A 17,748-nucleotide genomic window follows, 5' to 3' on the forward strand; every position below is an offset into this window, starting at 1 on the left:
TTTATATAAAGTGCATTACTTGAATATAAGAATATTTTATTTTTTGTTTTATGGTCAATGTTAATTATTAAATAATATATTTACATTTAGTAATTTTTAAAATGTTTAAATAAATATTTAAATGTTTCTAAATAAACTAAGTTGAATAACTGGTTATCAGAGGTTTTATTTTATTCCAACCCAATGTTTACAATTTTTTAAATATTTGTCAATTATTAATTTTTACATTTTTATTTAAAAAATACAGTGTTATAATAAAAAAAAAAGAAATCAGAAAATGTTATTATAAATCTAATATGTGGTCACGCGAGTGTGCAAAAAAAATATCAGAACAAAATCAACGCAAGAAACTTTTAGTAACAGTTCTGATAAACGAATTACAGAAACAGAAAAGAAGAAATTATCGTAGGAAACGTTATTGGGTAAATCCAATATTCATAGAACGTTATAATCATGGATTTTTTAACGCAATGTTTCCCGTATAAAATATTTATAATTAAACATTATTAAATTGCCATGGTACAACTCCGTCAGTATTGAAATAATTGCAAAAGTTCTCACGAATTTCGATTGCGTTTCGTGTACTATTATTATTACCACATGTAGTAATATCTCTTAACGCGCTAATTTCGATGTCTTCTCTCCAAGAACCAGCAACAAACCCATCAGGTCTATCTTGATCAACAAGTGTGTCATCAACATATTGGTTTACTCCGATATCTTGAATACGAAGAAAGTTGTGCAGACATACAATAGCTTTTACAATTTTCATGGATTTTTCTACGGTACAAATAATTGGTCGTTTTAAAATTCTCCAACGGCTGACCAAAATACCAAAAGTATTTTCGATCGTTCTTCTGGCTCGACTAAGACGGTAATTAAAAATTGTTCGTTCTTGATTTAAAACGCCTTTTCCAGGATATGGCCGAAGTAAGTATTCTGTTAACTGAAATGCTTCGTCTCCTACAAGCACGTAAGGTAAAGGTGGCCCATTTATTGTAAGAGATGCTGGTTTTGGCAAATTCATTTCACGATTGTTGAATTTGTGACCTATTATAGAATCTCTAAAGATTCCACCGTCACTGCGTCGGCCATAACCTCCGATGTCAACAAAGGTTAAAATATAATCTGCATTGCAAATTCCAAGTAATACGATGCTATGGCTATGTTTGTAATTAAAATATGCAGAACCTGCATTATCTGGACACTGAAAATAATTTTCAAGAATTTATATAATTTATCCTTACATTATACATATATTATTTTTACATATGTATAATATACCTGAAGAAGAACATGTTTCCCATCGATTGCTCCAATACAATGGTTAAAATTCCATTTTGTCTCGAAGTCACCAGCAATGTTTAGCCAATTATCTTCATTCAAACAAGAGGGAAGTACTTCCTTCTGCAGACAATTCCAAATAGCATCACATGTCTCTTCAATGATGTTACTCGCAGTTGTTAATCCAATAAGGTACTGATATGACATAGATGTCATCGAATCACCAGAAGCTAGAAACCTAATCAATATAAAAAATTCCAATTTAATATTTATAGAAAAAAAATTTATGTACAGATAAGATAAATAAAAAGTATATAATAAAATCAATTCTATAACCTTATTACTAACCTTAATGTCAAACATAGTCGTTCTGCTGCAGATATAGGCTTACGAATGACTTTCTGCTTCATAATAAATGGTGCTATTAAAATTAGTAACTCTTCAAATTGTGTAGGAGTCACCCGAAAATAATTCCTGAATCGTGCTTCTTCCAAAATAATAACAGGAAAGATTGCGTGGTAAAATCCATGATTGTATCGTTCTATGAATATTGGATTTACCCAATAACGTTTCCTACGATAATTTCTTCTTTTCTGTTTCTGTAATTCGTTTATCAGAACTGTTACTAAAAGTTTCTTGCGTTGATTTTGTTCTGATATTTTTTTTGCACACTTGCGTAACCACATATCATATTTCTTTCTAAACGACATGATTAATTTATACGGTGATTACGGTGGTTAGGTTAGGTACTGACGCTATAATTTCAAAGTCAGACACTTTTCATGAGTCTTTCACAATGTAGCGCCAACTTTAGTCACGTGACCCACTTTGACGCTAAAATGAGCGTCAACTGACGCCCATGAAAAGGCACCTAGGCCGGTATTCATAGTCGGTTCTTATTTCAGGACCGTCTTAAGTAATGTCTTAAGACGCTAATACGGCTCTGTGATTGGTTCATGACATCTTAAGATTGTACTTAAGACGGTCTTAAATATAAGAACCGATTATGAATACCGGCCCTAAACACATTTTAGCTTTTTTCACTCGACGCGGAAATTAAGAAATCTATCACGTGACCAGATTTGACGCTCGAATCCAGCGTCGAGCGTCATCGTGAAATCGCACCTTGATGCGACCCGAGTCGGTTTGAGTCGCAAATCGAAAACGCCATTACTGATTAAAACGAGCATAATTTTAATAAGATTCGTTAATTAATTTGGCTAAAATTAGGGAAAAACGACATGTCGGCCGGCCGGAATTACGGATTCGTTTTTCCCAAATTTTAGCCGAATTAATTAACGAATCTCATTAAAATTATGCTCGTTTTAATCAATAAGATCAGCCGCAACCCGGTACAGAACCGGATTTTCCATTTTGGCTCTTAAAATAAATAAAATACGGACTCGCAGCTAACCCAACCCGACAGAGGTCTCCACCGGTACTCCTGTCGACCCCTTAACTAATAAAGCACCTCTTGTATTCTTTCACCATAGGCAGAAGCCATTGGAGTTTGGAGTTTGGAGTCCATTCAGTCTTCAGTCCATTGGAGTCAACAATCAAAAAGGAAGGAAGGAAGGAAGGTCATCACACAAAAAGTGTGGCTATAGTTGGAAGTTTGAAAAAATTTGACAGTTAAATTTGTCAGGAATTGCAAAAATGGCTTATGTAAACAATATCCTTCAACCGCATGCAGTTAATGTTTCAGAATATATGATACCAGATTGGCTTAATTCAGAACAGAGCACAGGGGTGAGTTGCTGGAATGAACGGTTTTAGGTTATAATGACATTGCAAAGTCGATCTGACAAGTCAAAGCTGAGAAACAAAATATTTTTATGAGATTAACTAAAGACAAATATTTTATTTCATAAAATATTTGTCTTTATTGAAATATAATTATTTGTTTTAAAAAGTTGATTTTGCTGATACTTTTAAATATTTTTTGAATATACTTCGAAGTATATGTGCATAATGAAAGCATAGAATTCAGTAAATACTAGTGAATATACATTTACTTTCGAAAGTAAAGAATAGAAATAAACATGTTATGTTTACTATTATATATATATATATATATATATATATATATATATAAAGGAAAGAGAATTGTCATATCTGAAAAAACATGACTCAGAAATAGATAAACAATTGAACAAAACAACAAGATTGACAGCTTTTATAAGTAGGATACATATTTGTGGTTCATATTTGCACAGTCTTCTGTCACTTAGAAAATTTTATTCAAAGATCTGCAAAGAAGATTATGGGTTTATTACATGTTTCCTTACCTTAATTTATGAATTCACAATTACTCTTTTTACGTTAAGTGATGCAATGTTTAAAGCTGTCTTACACTCTATTTGCAGACGTCAATCATGGCGTGTGAGTTTAATGGTGGCGTGGTGATAGGTGCTGATTCTAGGGGTACAACGGGGTAAAGTATAATTATTTGGCGAAGCAATTTTTATCTATCACAATTCCTCATGTAAACTTACATAATTTTTTTTAGAGCTTACGTCTCCAATCGTTTTGCCGATAAATTGACGAGAGTAACAGATTATATTTATTGCTGCCGTTCTGGCTCAGCGGCAGACACTCAGGCAATTGCTGACATTGTAGCTTATCACTTAGGATTGCATCAGTAAGATATCAAAGGACATTCTATAAATTTATTGCATCTATTTGTTGATGATAAGATGTACCATCTTTTCAGGATGGAGCTTGGAATGCAGCCCTTGGTAGAAACTGCTGCCAATGTATTCCGTGAAATATGCTACAACTACCGAGATTCCCTAATGGCTGGGATCCTAGTTGCAGGATGGGATAAGCAGAAAGGTGGTCAGGTCTACAGCATTCCCATAGGCGGTATGTGTGTGAGACAACCGATCTCGATTGGGGGTTCCGGCTCGACATATGTATATGGATATGTGGATGCTCAATACAAACCCAATATGTCGAAAAATGAGTGTCTCAAACTGGTAGAGAATAGTAAGTATCCGAAAGATTGTTAAGATTCTACAGTTTACATACTAATGATTTCAACACTTCTTTCAGCACTTGCGTTAGCCATGGCTCGTGATGGTAGCAGTGGTGGTGTGATACGAACTGGTGTGATCACAGAGAAGGGAATTGAGAGAAAAGTCATACTGGGTAATGAATTGCCGCGTTTTTATGAAGGGTGAAGATTATGTCAATATGTTTGTCGCGATATGTTTAATGTAAGGTATACATATATTTCTAAAAGGTATATATTTATGCGAGATACATGCCGCATTTGCTAATTATAATAAAAGATTATAATTCGATGTTTTTCTTTTATTCTTCGATATTCACCCTTGGGAATACAATATTTTTATTTTAACGCAATGTAACAAAATATAGCGATATTATTTGGAAGTTTTTAATTGATTATTAATTTATGCTACTCATTTAGAAGTTGCATAAATCACGTAACGCATTGATCATATTGGGGTATTATTATCATATTATATATTCCGATTATGGAATATTTGTAGATGTTTTTACATGAGAGACTGCCTTTATACTGAAAGATTCGTGGTGGAATCGCGGCTCTCAATTTAACTAAACATATATCTGTATCACTATACTAAATTTAGGTCATATTATCCACTTGCCGGTCTTCTAGCTGCGAGGTATACCGAGTCGTTCGTTTTGTACTCCGTACTTTGTGCCCATTGTCAGTTTAATTAGAAGATTGTCACAATGACACTATCGTGATGCGCGTAATCGCGGCGCGACGCTCCGGACTCTTTCTCAGGTTCCGCCACAGTTCGCGTGATCTTTATCAAGGTAGTCGTCTCTTGGCTTCCGCGATAGATTCACCATTCTCGGCGTGTGCCAGTCATACTCGTTTAGCTACCGATTCGAGCGGAAACCAATTCGTCCTAATTACCTTCGCATTATTAACAGTTGTGAAAATTTAATTTTTGAAATATTGTGTTATTAAAATTACAAATTATTTAAACAATGCCGATCTAAGAGTTTCATTGAAATTTTATTTTTTATCTCGTCATATCTTTTAATCTTGTTTTACTGATCCCAAAATAAGCTTATTTGAATGTTTTGTCAAATATTAACACAATTGTGACTATAATTTTAATAAATAATTACAACATTATTTGAATTTTACTGTATAGATAATTAAACATGACAGGATAATATAGCGAATCGCAAGTTGCAAAAAATATTCCATTGATCTTATCGTGAGCATCCCGCATATTCATCGTGATAGACAATAGCATAACTGCTACTACTTCTGTAATATTGATAGAAGCGTTAGATTAAAACATCACCAGACCAAAATATTTGTTTTGTACAGACGGCGTCATTAATGCTTTCCTAGCTGTGTTCTGGGGATTTCTATAGTGCACGTTACATGTACTATGCCTTCAGGTGGAAGGCATTAATGACGCCGTCTGTACATTTCTTTTCCAAGATCTCGGGAGCAAAATATCCCTTCAGTATATCATATTAGATTTAGTTTTGTAAACAAGATGACTTCAGAGGGCACCTTGAACGATCTGGATTTAGCGAAATGGGCGCCAGAAATGCCCACCGTTCAGGAGATCATCGAGTCTATGCAGAATTTCGGTATGCCAGACTACATCATATTCGCTGCGATGTTGGTCATGTGCGGCATCGTCGGTATTTACTTTGGCTTCGTAAAGAAGTCCTCGGGCGAGGATGAGTATTTGGTTGGTGGGAGGAACATGTCAACGTTTCCTGTCAGCCTTAGTCTGCTAGCTAGTTTTATATCAGGTATAACTGTATTCCTTTTTCTACTATTATTTCTATATTGCAAATAGCTTATAAGGATAAAGCGTATATGTGTGTAGAAACTATACATATATACATACATGCGAGTGTACGATTTTATAACACAATTTTCTTGACATTTGTTATTTACACTGCTCAAAAAATTAGGGGATCACTTTTTCTCAGTAAATTTATAACTTTTGTCCTTTTTTAAACTGTAATTACTCAGCGAATAATTGACGTAAAAAAAGTTTAAAAAAGGGTTTTACAAGGCAAACTCTCTACTATTAAGGTGCTTTAGTTCAATAAGTTCAATTTCCACTTAGATTACTATTCAAAGGCGTCAGCTTTGAATAAGGACGTATTTGAGATATCCAAAATCTTGAAATTTGCAGTCTTCTACCGCCTAATAAAAAAATTGGCGAACACAATCATTCATACCATCTCAAAAGTACCGACTTTGCTCTTTCAAATGGAGAAGAAAAAAAAACTTAGTAAAACTTCAGATTAAGGGCGACCTCACCGATTTCAATGATCTTGATATATGTTATCAAGGTCATGACCCCGAGTGACCTTCAGAAGGTTTTAGCCGTCGCTCGTTATTCGTTAAAAAGTTATTAACAAAAAAAAGTTTGGAAAATATAGTAGCTATTTTGAGTATTGGAAGGCATAAATGACTAATATATATGTCGAAATAGTTCACGCATACACTTTCCACGCGAAACGAGGTGCCACATATATGGGTTCGTGGCGTGCTTTACAAGCTCGTTTATATATACATAATGAAACATCCCACTCGGCATGTGATATTTCAGAGGCATTTCTGCAAAATTCCATTTGAAATATTACATCTTTCATTAATATTTCAGAAAATTTTCACGACCATTTCTACATCATTTCGGCAATGTTTCAATGTCCGCAATTATTTTAAATGCGACCATGCTGAAAGATTTCGGCAATGTTATGAAGTATTTCTCAAATATATCTACGAAATATTGCGGAAACACTTCAGAGATGTTTCAAATACATTTTACACTAAAAAAATGTTTCGTATTAGCAAACAAAATTTTCTTACTGACGCAAAAACTATTTGTTGATATGTGAAAAATAAAATATTTTATTACCGGAACAAAAAAAAATATATTAAGCCGTATATGTGCGTATAGCCGTCGCGCGTTTGTCCGAAGAAATCCGCTCTCTCAACCGGTCACCCATCCAAGTAGTATACCGGCGCCTTGTCGCTTGACATCGATGATCGAACAGGGTAGTGGCGATCCTCTGACTCTGACGCTTCTTTCTTTCTTATACTTGCTTATTTTGGTGAGCATAAAGCTATCGCATAACAATATTAACAATACAGATATACGAATAAATCTTTTTTGCCAGTCAGCGTCGAATATTATTTTATATTAAATATTATTAAATATTTTATATTTTATATTAAAAATGCCATATGACAAAATTTGGAATGTCAGAAAATTCTTAATAAAAGAGAAAAAATGCAATAATTATATAATAATAAATTTAATTTTTTATAAGTTCTAAAGTCTGTCAGCAACTTTTCGGAAATATTACAAATGCAATGTTGTATGTGAAACATTCAAAAATATAACGCGTGCAATGCAAACGCTAGTAATAGTTTTATCATGTATCAGAAATGTTTCTAAACCATTGCATCTGCAATATTTCTCCCGCAATATTGTAGAAAATTCACTGCCTGCAATTCAATTTTTCATTACCGACGCAATCTTTCGGAGATTTTTCACAGGTATTTTAGATGCGGTGTTGCGTTTGATATGTTACAGAAATATTATTCGTGCAAAGTAAACGTAATAGTGCTTTTGTAGTGCTTTGGAAATGTTTCTGAAATATTGCATCTGCTACATTTTTTTTGCAATATTACAGAAACTTATAAATATTGTAAACAACTTTCTGAAAGATTTCAGACATATTGTTAATGCAATATTGCAAAAAACATGGTGCAGGTACATTTTTGAAATATTTTAGATGTATAGTTGCAAGTGAGATGTTAATGAAGTGTTTCTGCATTGCTTCCGAATATTTCAATATTTCAGCAACATAACATGCCGAGTGGGATTATATATTCTCTATTAATTTCCTGAATACACATATTTTATGTCATCTAGTAATACATAAAATGGGTCGCCTCCAATTCTTTTCACATAGATGATCAACTAACTTATCTTGTTTAATACCACCTCTACTTAAACGAGCTCGTAAAGCACGCCACGAACCCATGTGACCGCAGGGGGGCGGAACCTACTGCCTCCACGCATATACTTTCCACGCGAAACGAGTTGTCACATGGGTTCGTGGCGTGCTTTACGAGCTCGTTTAAGTAGAGGTGGTATTAAACAAGATAAGTTAGTCGATCATCTGTGTGAATATTTGTGGCGATATACAATAAACGAGCTCGTAAAGCACGCCACGAACCCATGTGACAACTGGTCTCGCGCGAAAAGTGTATGCGTGGAGGCAGTAGGTTCCGGCTAAAACCTTCTAAAGGTCACTCGGGGTCATGACCTTGACAACATATATCAAGGTCATTGAAATCGGTGAGGTCGCCCTTGATCCGAAGTTTTACCAAAAACTTTATCCTACGCCGATTATTTAGCGAGATATCGCAATTTAATCCTCCAACTGCATACTTTTTTTTGGACCTTGACAGTGCATACGTGGGTCTGTCGCGTGCGACGTTATTTTTTCTACCTTAAAGTATTTTAAAAAATCTGAAAAAATTCACAAAACATCTGTCAACATTGTAGTTGATGATTTTATAGTCATTTTGATAAACATCGTTTATTTAATATTTCATTTTTAATGAACTTTGAATAAGAATAAAGAAAAAAGATGGATTTTTTTTTAAAATCCATTTTGTAATTTTTTTCTATGCAGTATAAAAAATTCTTTTAAGGTTTTTTACTTCAAAGCTAAGTGTTCAAGAAAAAAATAATGCACATTGATATCTTCAAAAAAGTTGAATTATTCAGGAGGGTCAAAAATGGTACTTTTTAGGTAGGAAAAATCGTTGATAAATAAAAATTAAAGGTAAAATTATATATAATATGGCATATATGATATTTTTAAATAATTTATTATAAATTTATGTAATATAATATGTAGAATATGAAAGCGGCAGTGTGGTCTAGTGGTAGAGCGCCAGACTCGTAATCTGAGGAACCAGGTTCGAGTCCACTAGAGCCATGTTAAACATGGAAAAGTTTTTCCGAAAGCTGCGCCCTCCGTGCAAGATAGGCTCTTGTACGGAGCAAACTGGGCTCCGTGTTTCGGAAAGAGACGTTAAGCCGTTGGTCCAAAGGGTTAAGTGAGAGGAGAAGGATAGTATTGGATGAGAATTGAATAAAGGGTTGGGAACATCCCTACAAAACGCCTTGCAACCCTGAGGGGAGTCAATAAACGTATTTATCTTTTTATCTTTAATATGTAGAATATGTTGAAAAAAAATTTGTCCACCGAGCTTCGGCCGCCGTCTGAAATTTCATTTTTTGGGAATAACTAAACTATCTAAACAAGCAACTATTTGTCAAAATCTTTTAAAGGGACATTGTTTTGACCAAAAACAACATTTATCATAAATAATTGCAACATTGTTACTGACAGATAAAGACTATGTCGAGTGTATACCTGGGTCTGAGACGTCCGTGCGAGATTTTTGACTCGCTCGGCATTCAGCGATATGTTTATCTTTCGAAGCGACTTTGGGTCCTTGGATTCTTTCCCCTACTTACTTTTTTTAAAGGGATGAGCCAGATAGCAGGGAAGAGCAGGCTTGCCGGTTCTGAAGTTACAAGCAGATGTTGTTTCGACACGGACGCCGTAGACCCACGTATGCAGCTAGAGGGTTAAAGTAACCCCTGTTTTTTTTAATAATTTTAGCACGATACTGTCGGCATTTGCGTAACCTGATGTGCATCACGGGGAGGTTGCTCGGTCGGATTTTGCAAACATCGTGTATGTATGTGTATGTGTATGTGTACGTGTATGGAGTGTACATGTGTGTATGTGTGTACATATAGAGATTTTTTTTAAATAAGAAGTGTTGTCACCTCTTCGCCATATTACCTCGCGCAATAATCTTGATCTCATATTGATGCTTTTTTTTCTACATCAGATTGAGAAATTTCATTCCAAATTTGACGCAGTGCCTTTTCTGATGTAAAAAAATGCATCAATATGAGATCAAGATTGCGCGAGGTGAAAAGGTGGCAACACTTCTTATTAAAAAAAAAACCTCTACATGTATACACATACATACATGATGTACAAAATCCGACCGGGCAACCTCTCCGTGGTGCACATCAGGTTACGCAAATGTCGGCGGTATCGTGCTGAAATTATAAAAAAACAGGGGTTACTTTAAATTGCGATATCTCGCTAAATAATCGGCGTAGGACAAAGTTTTTTTTTCATTTAAAAGGGCCAAGTACTTTGTACTTTGAGATGGTATCAATGATTATGTGCGCCAATTTTTTTGTTAGGTGGTGGAAGACTGCAAATTTCAAGATTTTGGATATCTCAAATACGTCCTTATTCAAAGCTGACCACGCCTTTGAATATTAACCTGAGTAAAAATTGAACAAAAGCACCTTATAGTAGAGAGTTTGCCCTGTAAAATCCTTTTTTATGTTAACTTTTTTAATGTTAATTATTCGCTGAGTAATTACAGTTTAAAAATGGACAAAAATTTATTGAGAAAAAGGGATTTCCTAATTTTTTTTTAGCAATGTATTTCATTAATTAATTTTTATTACAGATATTTATGGGAAATTTCCATCAAATCGTAATTGTTCTATTATGACTTCGCTACTTTATTTTTAGATGGTAGTAAATCATTAGATTAGATAAGAAGATAAAGAAGTTGTAAATATTCTGTCACTTACAAACGTAACAGTGAGATATACATTGCATGGATTATATTATGTAATACAATGTAATATGAGACATGTACAATGTAAACATAGGTATAGTTCTAGAAATAGAAAGAAACTTTTTACTAATTCTATATGTTACGCCCAAACACCGAAATTGCTCAGTGAGCGAAAAAAATATCCACAACGTGTTGTGGACAATGCTGGTCGTCCAAATACTGAAATGAGATATTTTTTCGGTGTGTAGACGTTTTTATTGTCCACAACGTGATGTGTGCATTTGAGAAACGTCTATGACGCGTTGTAGATAACTTGAAGTGCTCACAAACCGAATTTATTTGAAGATTTATGGGAATATGTAACCTATTTCTTTTTACTTGAAAGTATACACATGTAAGCGGATTCGAGAAGGGGCTTCCCCTGCGGCATAAAACCAATGGCCTCTTCCCCGCATAAAAAGACTAATCTAATTCTAAGCCTATTTCTAAAAACTTGAAATTAAAATTTGGTCGGAATAGGCTTGGAGTTAGATTAGTTTTTTTATGCGGGGAAGGGGCTTCGTCTGCGGCCCCCGCCTACATGTCTACTTTCAAGGTGACCGTCAATTTGATCCCCGGAAAATATTTCCCCGGAAATGAGCTCCTGGAAAAAATTTCCCCGTCCAAAGATTTCCCTGACAAAAATTTCCCCGGGAAAATCACCCCCCCCCGAAAAAAATCGCCCCAATCAAAAATTTACACAAATGAGTTGGGTTAGGTTAGTTTTTGTGGAAGTGGAGCCCCCCGAAGGGGGGCGAAACCTACTACATCCACGCATGGACCTTGCAATGTATATATTTCATTCTTGACATTACAATAAATCTATTTAATTTATCCTTTCTAACACATAGAAGTGTATATATATGAAAAATATGTATATACAAAAAAGACTGTTCAATATATCGACAAATCACTGCTTTAAAGAAACAAAGTACAAATAAATTAATAAAGCCATCATAAAGGCCATAAATAATAATAACAGATAACTCATAACAGATTTTATAATGACAAGTTGGCAGCAACACTTTTTAAATATTTTAATATAATACATCCTGTCGACTGTAGGTTGCAACAAGACTCTTCAACCGCGCATCGTTGTCTTTGTAGCGTCTTTGTCTTTTGTATTCGCAGGAGCGTGAGCATCCGCGCGCGCAATGTGAGCTTCAACGAGACCCTGCTGTGCTTGAATCAATTCAATGAATGTCCACAACATAAGGTGCGATCCATTTGCTCTCCAATTTAGTGCACAGTGCCAACCTTCCACTGCATTATTGGTACGAGCAGTAGCCATCATCACCGAGAAGTAGTGGTTCCACAAATTAATGTCAAAAATGGCACCGCGTCGTCACTACGACGATTCAACACACCAACCCAAGTGTGCTCAAAATAATCAAGGAAACCTTTCAAATCATCCTCATTATCCTTGAAGAATTTTGATTTTAGCAAAGAATCATATGCGTAAATTGAAACAGACTGATTACAACTGCTGTCGATACTACGTAACCGCACTTCAGTTGTTTGAAATGATATTATTGGCGGCGAATAGCACTTGTAAACACAAGACAAAGCAAACAGTTAGTGGTTCCAAAGTGTAATATGTACAAATAATGACACACACAATTTCAAATACAGTAGACATCACCGGACAAGATGTTCCGGTTGGTTAATTTTCGAAAGATTTATGGATGAGATATTTTCCGGGGGGGTTTTCCGGGGAGATTTTTGGATGGGGAGATTTTTTCCAGGGGGATTTTTTCGGGGACAATTTTTCCGGGGGACGTTTTTCCCGGGGGATTCCTTCCTAGAGCCACTTTCAAGAGTTTTAAGTAAAAGAAAATTATTCTTCGGACTCCCCTCGATTATCACTGTCGGAGTCACAACAAAGATTTTGGTAAATATTTGGTAGAAAGCTACCCCCAATTTCCATAATTTTAAAATATGTTGTTGTCAAGGTCATCACCTTGAGTAATGTTGTGAAGGTTTTAGTTGGAGGTCGTTGTTTATTAAAAAGTTATTAACAAAGAAAATATAATGAATAGGTAGTATGTAATTAATTCTATGATACCATATATCTATATACAGGGTGTTAAATTTCAAACGTAACAGGTCGAATATCTCGATAATTAAATGAAATATCGAGGTCCGATTTTTTTTAGGTGTTGTGGATTATGTAGTAAAGATCAGATAAGCAGGCTTTAATATGTAAACTGAGTATATTTATATTTTAAAGAAGACCGTTTCAAGTGGCATAGAACCGGTCTTACATACAGGTCTCTCAACTCGATAGAATTTCATTGGTAGGGGTGACTGAATCCAATATCGAAGTCACTTTTTGTGGTGTCGCTGCTATCGAGGGATGTCGGTTTGAAAGTGCCAATGTAACCTATGTTGTCCTCATTGCGTCAGACTAGTGTTGGGCATTAATCGATTAAAATTTTAGTTGACTAAACTAATCCATTAATCACTAATCGAAATTAATCAATCATTATACATGGTAATCGTGAATTTACTCGATTAATGATATTAATCGTTAATCGGTGCAGAATTAATCAAAACAAAATAATCGATTAACGTTTAATCATTGTATATAATTACGATTTATTAAATCATGAATAATCTAATCGATTAATTTAATGAAATTTAATCGATTAATTTTCGATTTTTGAAATTAATAATCAAAATCACTAATTCAATCACTGATTAATCAGTATATTGTTCTCTAGTTGAGAACTAGGCTAAGAACTAAGTTTACACATATCACATTAACATTTTACGGTTATTTAATGGTTGTTGGACCAAAAAGAAAAAATATTATATTTTAGCATTAAGTTTTTGTTTTTTAAATTTAAATATTTATTTTTACACGCGCTAACGCACACCTGCACTCAGTTTAACGTTTACAATGATCTTAAAATGATCTGAGAAATTAGTCCTATATTTTCATTTAACTTAGGGATGGGAGGGGTGAAGGATAGGGAAGAAAGCTTATAAAAAAATAAAGAAATTTTCGTTATATATTTAAGGTAATATATATACGATTAAATACATTGTAATGTGGATATATTATCAATGGTAGATTCTCTTTACTACAGAAACATCTATATTTATTACAGTATACTTATAGATTCTGTTCACTATAGAATAATGCTGATTACAAAAGTTTTATATTAGCTTTTAATATTACTCCCCTTTCGAACATATTATCCGACAATTTATGTGACTTAGGTAGGTTTGTCATTGTCGCAAATGAGAAAAGTCTTTCTACTGGAGCTGATGATGAAAGTGGCGTATTGTATTTCATAAATACATTTTTTATAGCTGAATTTCGGTGAAGAATATCAAGTTCTTCACCGCTATTATTAAAAAAATGTAATACTTGAAGCTCTACTTTTGATTTTAATTCGTTTTAAAGCCTAGAAGATGGAACATTTTCTTCTACGTAGAAGTAAAAATGGAATTAGAAGAATTACTACAAAAGACTTGTCCACCTGAAAATAATTTTTTTCATTTTGGTGTTCCATCTACTTTTAGGCTTTTAAATGAAATAAAATAAAAAATGGAGCTTCAAGTATTACATTTTTTTAATGAAGCGGTGAAGAACTTGATATTCTTTACCGCGATATTCAGCTATAAAAAATGTATTTATGAAATACAATATGCTACTTTCATCATCAGCTCCAGTAGAAAGACTTTTCTCATTTGCGACAATGACAAACCTACCTAAGTCACATAAATTGTCGGATAATATGTTCAAAAGAAGAGTAGGGTTGTGTGGGGTGATGTGCAACATGGGGTGATGTGCAACGTTTCCGATTCCTGGTCTGCATGTCGACATTTGACAGAACCGCATACTGCCATCTGTTTGTGTTGACAGTACCTTGTTTTAGATAAATAACTCGCGAGATAGCACGCACCCTGGTTTGCTGTACGAAAAGCGAGTTAAACTCGAGCTGAATGTAATTTTTGCTTTTCACATTCATAGTGATTTCGTGAATTGGTTTTAGTCATCTTATAGGTAAATATTTTTATATTGTTAGTTTTTCAAGTACTTTTGATAATCCAAAGCGATTTTGTGATGTTCTTACATTGTGTTGGTGTCACGCCAGTCCGCGCAAAATAGCGTGTTTGGGGTGATGTGCAACATGATGTGAAATGTGTCGACATGCAAGGTCGCAACTATTTTACTTGTGACAACTGCGATTCAGATGATGAAAAATAAAGTTTTTTGCGTTTTTCCTTTCATTATATTAATTTTTAAGCGATAAATAAATAAGAAATCAAATAAAAAATGATTTTTTTTTTCAGGTCGATTACAACACAGTGAAATATTTTGTTCACCACCCTGGTAAAAATTACCGTTAGAAACAGTTAGAAACAGATAGAATTTCTGATGGTATGTAACGGAATCTTATCCGCTGTAACTGCAAGCTTGTCTAGCTCTATCCGTTTCTGTAAGCAGCACTATTGTATCTGCAAATACAGACAGAAAATGTAACGACGTATAACTGTATCTAATGGAAATCTATCGGCATACAGCATCTATAAGCTTTTGCAATAGAAAAACTTGTCTGTTTCTGTCCGCATTTTGTACGCATCAGATGCTGACGGTATCTATCCGTAATTGCGGATACCGCATCCATCTGCATCTGTACGCAATGTCGACCTACAAGAATTTGTCTGCAGCTACGAATACGAATCCTGTCTGTTTCTGTCCGCATTCTGTACGCATCAGATACTGACGGTATCTATCCGTAATTGCGGATACCGCATCCATCTGCATCTGTACGCAATGTCGACCTATAGGAATTTGTCTGCAACTACGGATACGAATCCTGTATATTTCTGTCCGCATTCTGTACGCATCAAATGCTGACGGTATCTATCCGTAATTGCGGATACCGCATCCATCTGCATCTTCGCGACGACGCCGCTAGGCGGCGCATGATGGAAAGCGTTTCTCACATTTAAAATACAACCAGCCATAATATATAAGCAGGCGTTCTGTCAGGCGACAACCAGAAAAATTACAGTGTCATAACTAAAGGAATCCCTTCTCCTGGCGTTTAAAGGTAGAATCTACCTGATGACTACAAACCTCCCACAATGTACATGTATTTGCAGTAATAAGAAATGAATAAAATGCATTTGCAGTTAGAAACGGATAGAGCGGGCAAATCATAATTGCATGCAAATGCAGATAGATATCCTGCCTGGTTTTGCAATCAGATGCGGATAGACATTCAAAATTGGCTACGTATAAAAACGAATAGGATTCATAATTCGTCTGCGCATAGGTTCAGATAGAAGTTCCGTTCCGTTAGGAATCAGTTAGATGCAGTTAGCCTTCCTCACCGTATTTGCGTACACAGTCTTATAGAATCTGCAACACTTTTCATCTGCTTCTATCCGTAATTGCAGGGAGAGAAACGCATAGTAAAACAGTCAGAAACGGATAGAATGCACGTTCTATCCGTTTCTAACGGTAATTTTTACCAGGGCAGATTTCGATTAATTTGTATTTAAGAAGCCCAAATTTAACATTTAAGTCGATTGATGTCGATATTCATGCATTTTTTACCTTAATTTTACCTGTGTTGCACATCACCCCAAGAAAATTTAAAAATGCTAAAACAGACGTTTTTGAAGACTCGAAAAATTTTTAGGAAAAATTTAAAATTTTGAAAATCTAATCACGCAGAATTTTAGTATTTTCCTTCCTCTACATTATACAGCCATGATATATTCAAGAATTTGATTTTTGGATATGTTTTCCGAGCAACACGTGAAAGTGTTGCACATCACCCCACATAACCCTAATATTAAAAGCTACTATAAAACTTTTGTAATCAGCATTATTCTATAGTGAACAGAATCTATAAGTATACTGTAATAAATAGATGTTTCTGTAGTAAAGAGAATCTACCATTGATAAAATATCCACATTACTATGTATTTACTCGTACATATATTACCTTAAATATATAACGGAAATTTCTTTATTTTTTCATAAACTTTCTTCCCTATCTTCCACCCCTCCCATCCCTAAGTTAAATGAAAATATAGGACTAATTTCTCAGATCATTTTAAGATTATTGTAAACGTTAAACTGAGTGCAGGTGTGCGTTAGCGCGTGTAAAAATAAATATTTAAATTTAAAAAACAAAAACTTAATGCCAAAATATAATATTTTTTCTTTTTGCTTCAACAACCATTAAATAATCATAAAATGTTAATGTGATATGTGTAAACTTAATTCTTAGCCTAGTTCTCAACTAGAGAACAATATACTGATTAATCAGTGATTGAATTAGTGATTTTGATTATTAATTTCAAAAATCGAAAATTAATCGATTAAATTTCATTAAATTAATCGATTAGATTAATCATGATTTAATAAATCGTAATTATATACAACGATTAAACGTTAATTGATTATTTTGTTTTGATTAATTGTGCACTGATTAACAATTAATATCATTAATCGATTAAATTAGTTACAATTACATGTATAATGATTGATTAATTTTGATTAGTGATTAATGGATTACTTTAGTCAACTAAAATTTTAATCGATTAATGCCCAACACTGCGTCAGATAGCATAGCTGGCTCTTTGAGATTACTCACAGACTCGAGTTCGTCACCGTGCACGCGTTCTGTAATTTGAAGTGATGACAAAACCTTGCATTGTACCGAAGTGCAAAACAGGCTATAAAAGCCTGAAAATAAAACGGTATATAT

The 17,748-nt window shown here is 34.3% G+C and overlaps 3 protein-coding genes across 13 annotated transcripts in view; 2 read left to right on the top strand and 1 right to left on the bottom strand.

Moving 5' to 3' along the window:
* Positions 1–146: 146 nt before the first annotated feature.
* On the bottom strand, positions 147–2,017 carry LOC139782162 (uncharacterized). Its single transcript, XM_071721123.1, has 3 exons — positions 1,633–2,017; positions 1,285–1,522; positions 147–1,207 (listed from the first exon to the last, which is right to left on the bottom strand). The coding sequence occupies exons 1-3, from the start codon at positions 1,992–1,994 to the stop codon at positions 497–499; spliced, it is 1,311 nt and encodes a 436-aa protein (XP_071577224.1). The 5' UTR covers positions 1,995–2,017; the 3' UTR covers positions 147–496.
* Positions 2,018–2,795: 778 nt separating this feature from the next.
* Prosbeta1 (proteasome beta1 subunit) lies at positions 2,796–4,589 on the top strand. The gene is made up of 5 exons (XM_071721136.1): positions 2,796–3,033; positions 3,651–3,718; positions 3,794–3,925; positions 3,998–4,272; positions 4,339–4,589. The coding sequence occupies exons 1-5, from the start codon at positions 2,941–2,943 to the stop codon at positions 4,464–4,466; spliced, it is 696 nt and encodes a 231-aa protein (XP_071577237.1). The 5' UTR covers positions 2,796–2,940; the 3' UTR covers positions 4,467–4,589.
* Positions 4,590–4,739: 150 nt separating this feature from the next.
* Positions 4,740–17,748, top strand: part of LOC139782163 (sodium-coupled monocarboxylate transporter 1-like) — a 78,035-nt gene continuing 65,026 nt past the window's right edge. For 2 of the 11 annotated variants that reach the window (XM_071721134.1, XM_071721124.1), the window contains exons 1-2: positions 4,740–5,094; positions 5,809–6,063. In XM_071721134.1, the coding sequence (XP_071577235.1) occupies positions 5,022–5,094; positions 5,809–6,063 (328 nt within the window). In that variant the 5' untranslated portion in view covers positions 4,740–5,021. The other 9 variants (XM_071721130.1, XM_071721132.1, XM_071721126.1 and 6 more) reach the window with 9 other exon arrangements.

The sequence above is a fragment of the Temnothorax nylanderi genome, unplaced genomic scaffold (genome assembly GCF_030848795.1).
Source record: "Temnothorax nylanderi isolate EJ_2023f unplaced genomic scaffold, tnyl_v1.0 TNYL_tig0392_pilon, whole genome shotgun sequence".
Classification (NCBI taxonomy): domain Eukaryota; kingdom Metazoa; phylum Arthropoda; class Insecta; order Hymenoptera; family Formicidae; genus Temnothorax; species Temnothorax nylanderi.

Excerpts from the sequence above, each read along its gene's own strand:
- LOC139782162 (XM_071721123.1), bottom strand. The coding sequence starts at position 1,994 with ATGTCGTTTAGAAAGAAATATGATATGTGGTTACGCAAGTGTGCAAAA. Across the intron at positions 1,523-1,632 it reads CGACTATGTTTGACATTAAG|GTTTCTAGCTTCTGGTGATT; the intron begins GTTAGTAATAAG and ends TATATTGATTAG. Across the intron at positions 1,208-1,284 it reads GGAAACATGTTCTTCTTCAG|TGTCCAGATAATGCAGGTTC; the intron begins GTATATTATACA and ends AATTATTTTCAG.
- Prosbeta1 (XM_071721136.1), top strand. The coding sequence starts at position 2,941 with ATGGCTTATGTAAACAATATCCTTCAACCGCATGCAGTTAATGTTTCA. Across the intron at positions 3,719-3,793 it reads GATTCTAGGGGTACAACGGG|AGCTTACGTCTCCAATCGTT; the intron begins GTAAAGTATAAT and ends AATTTTTTTTAG. Across the intron at positions 4,273-4,338 it reads TCTCAAACTGGTAGAGAATA|CACTTGCGTTAGCCATGGCT; the intron begins GTAAGTATCCGA and ends CACTTCTTTCAG.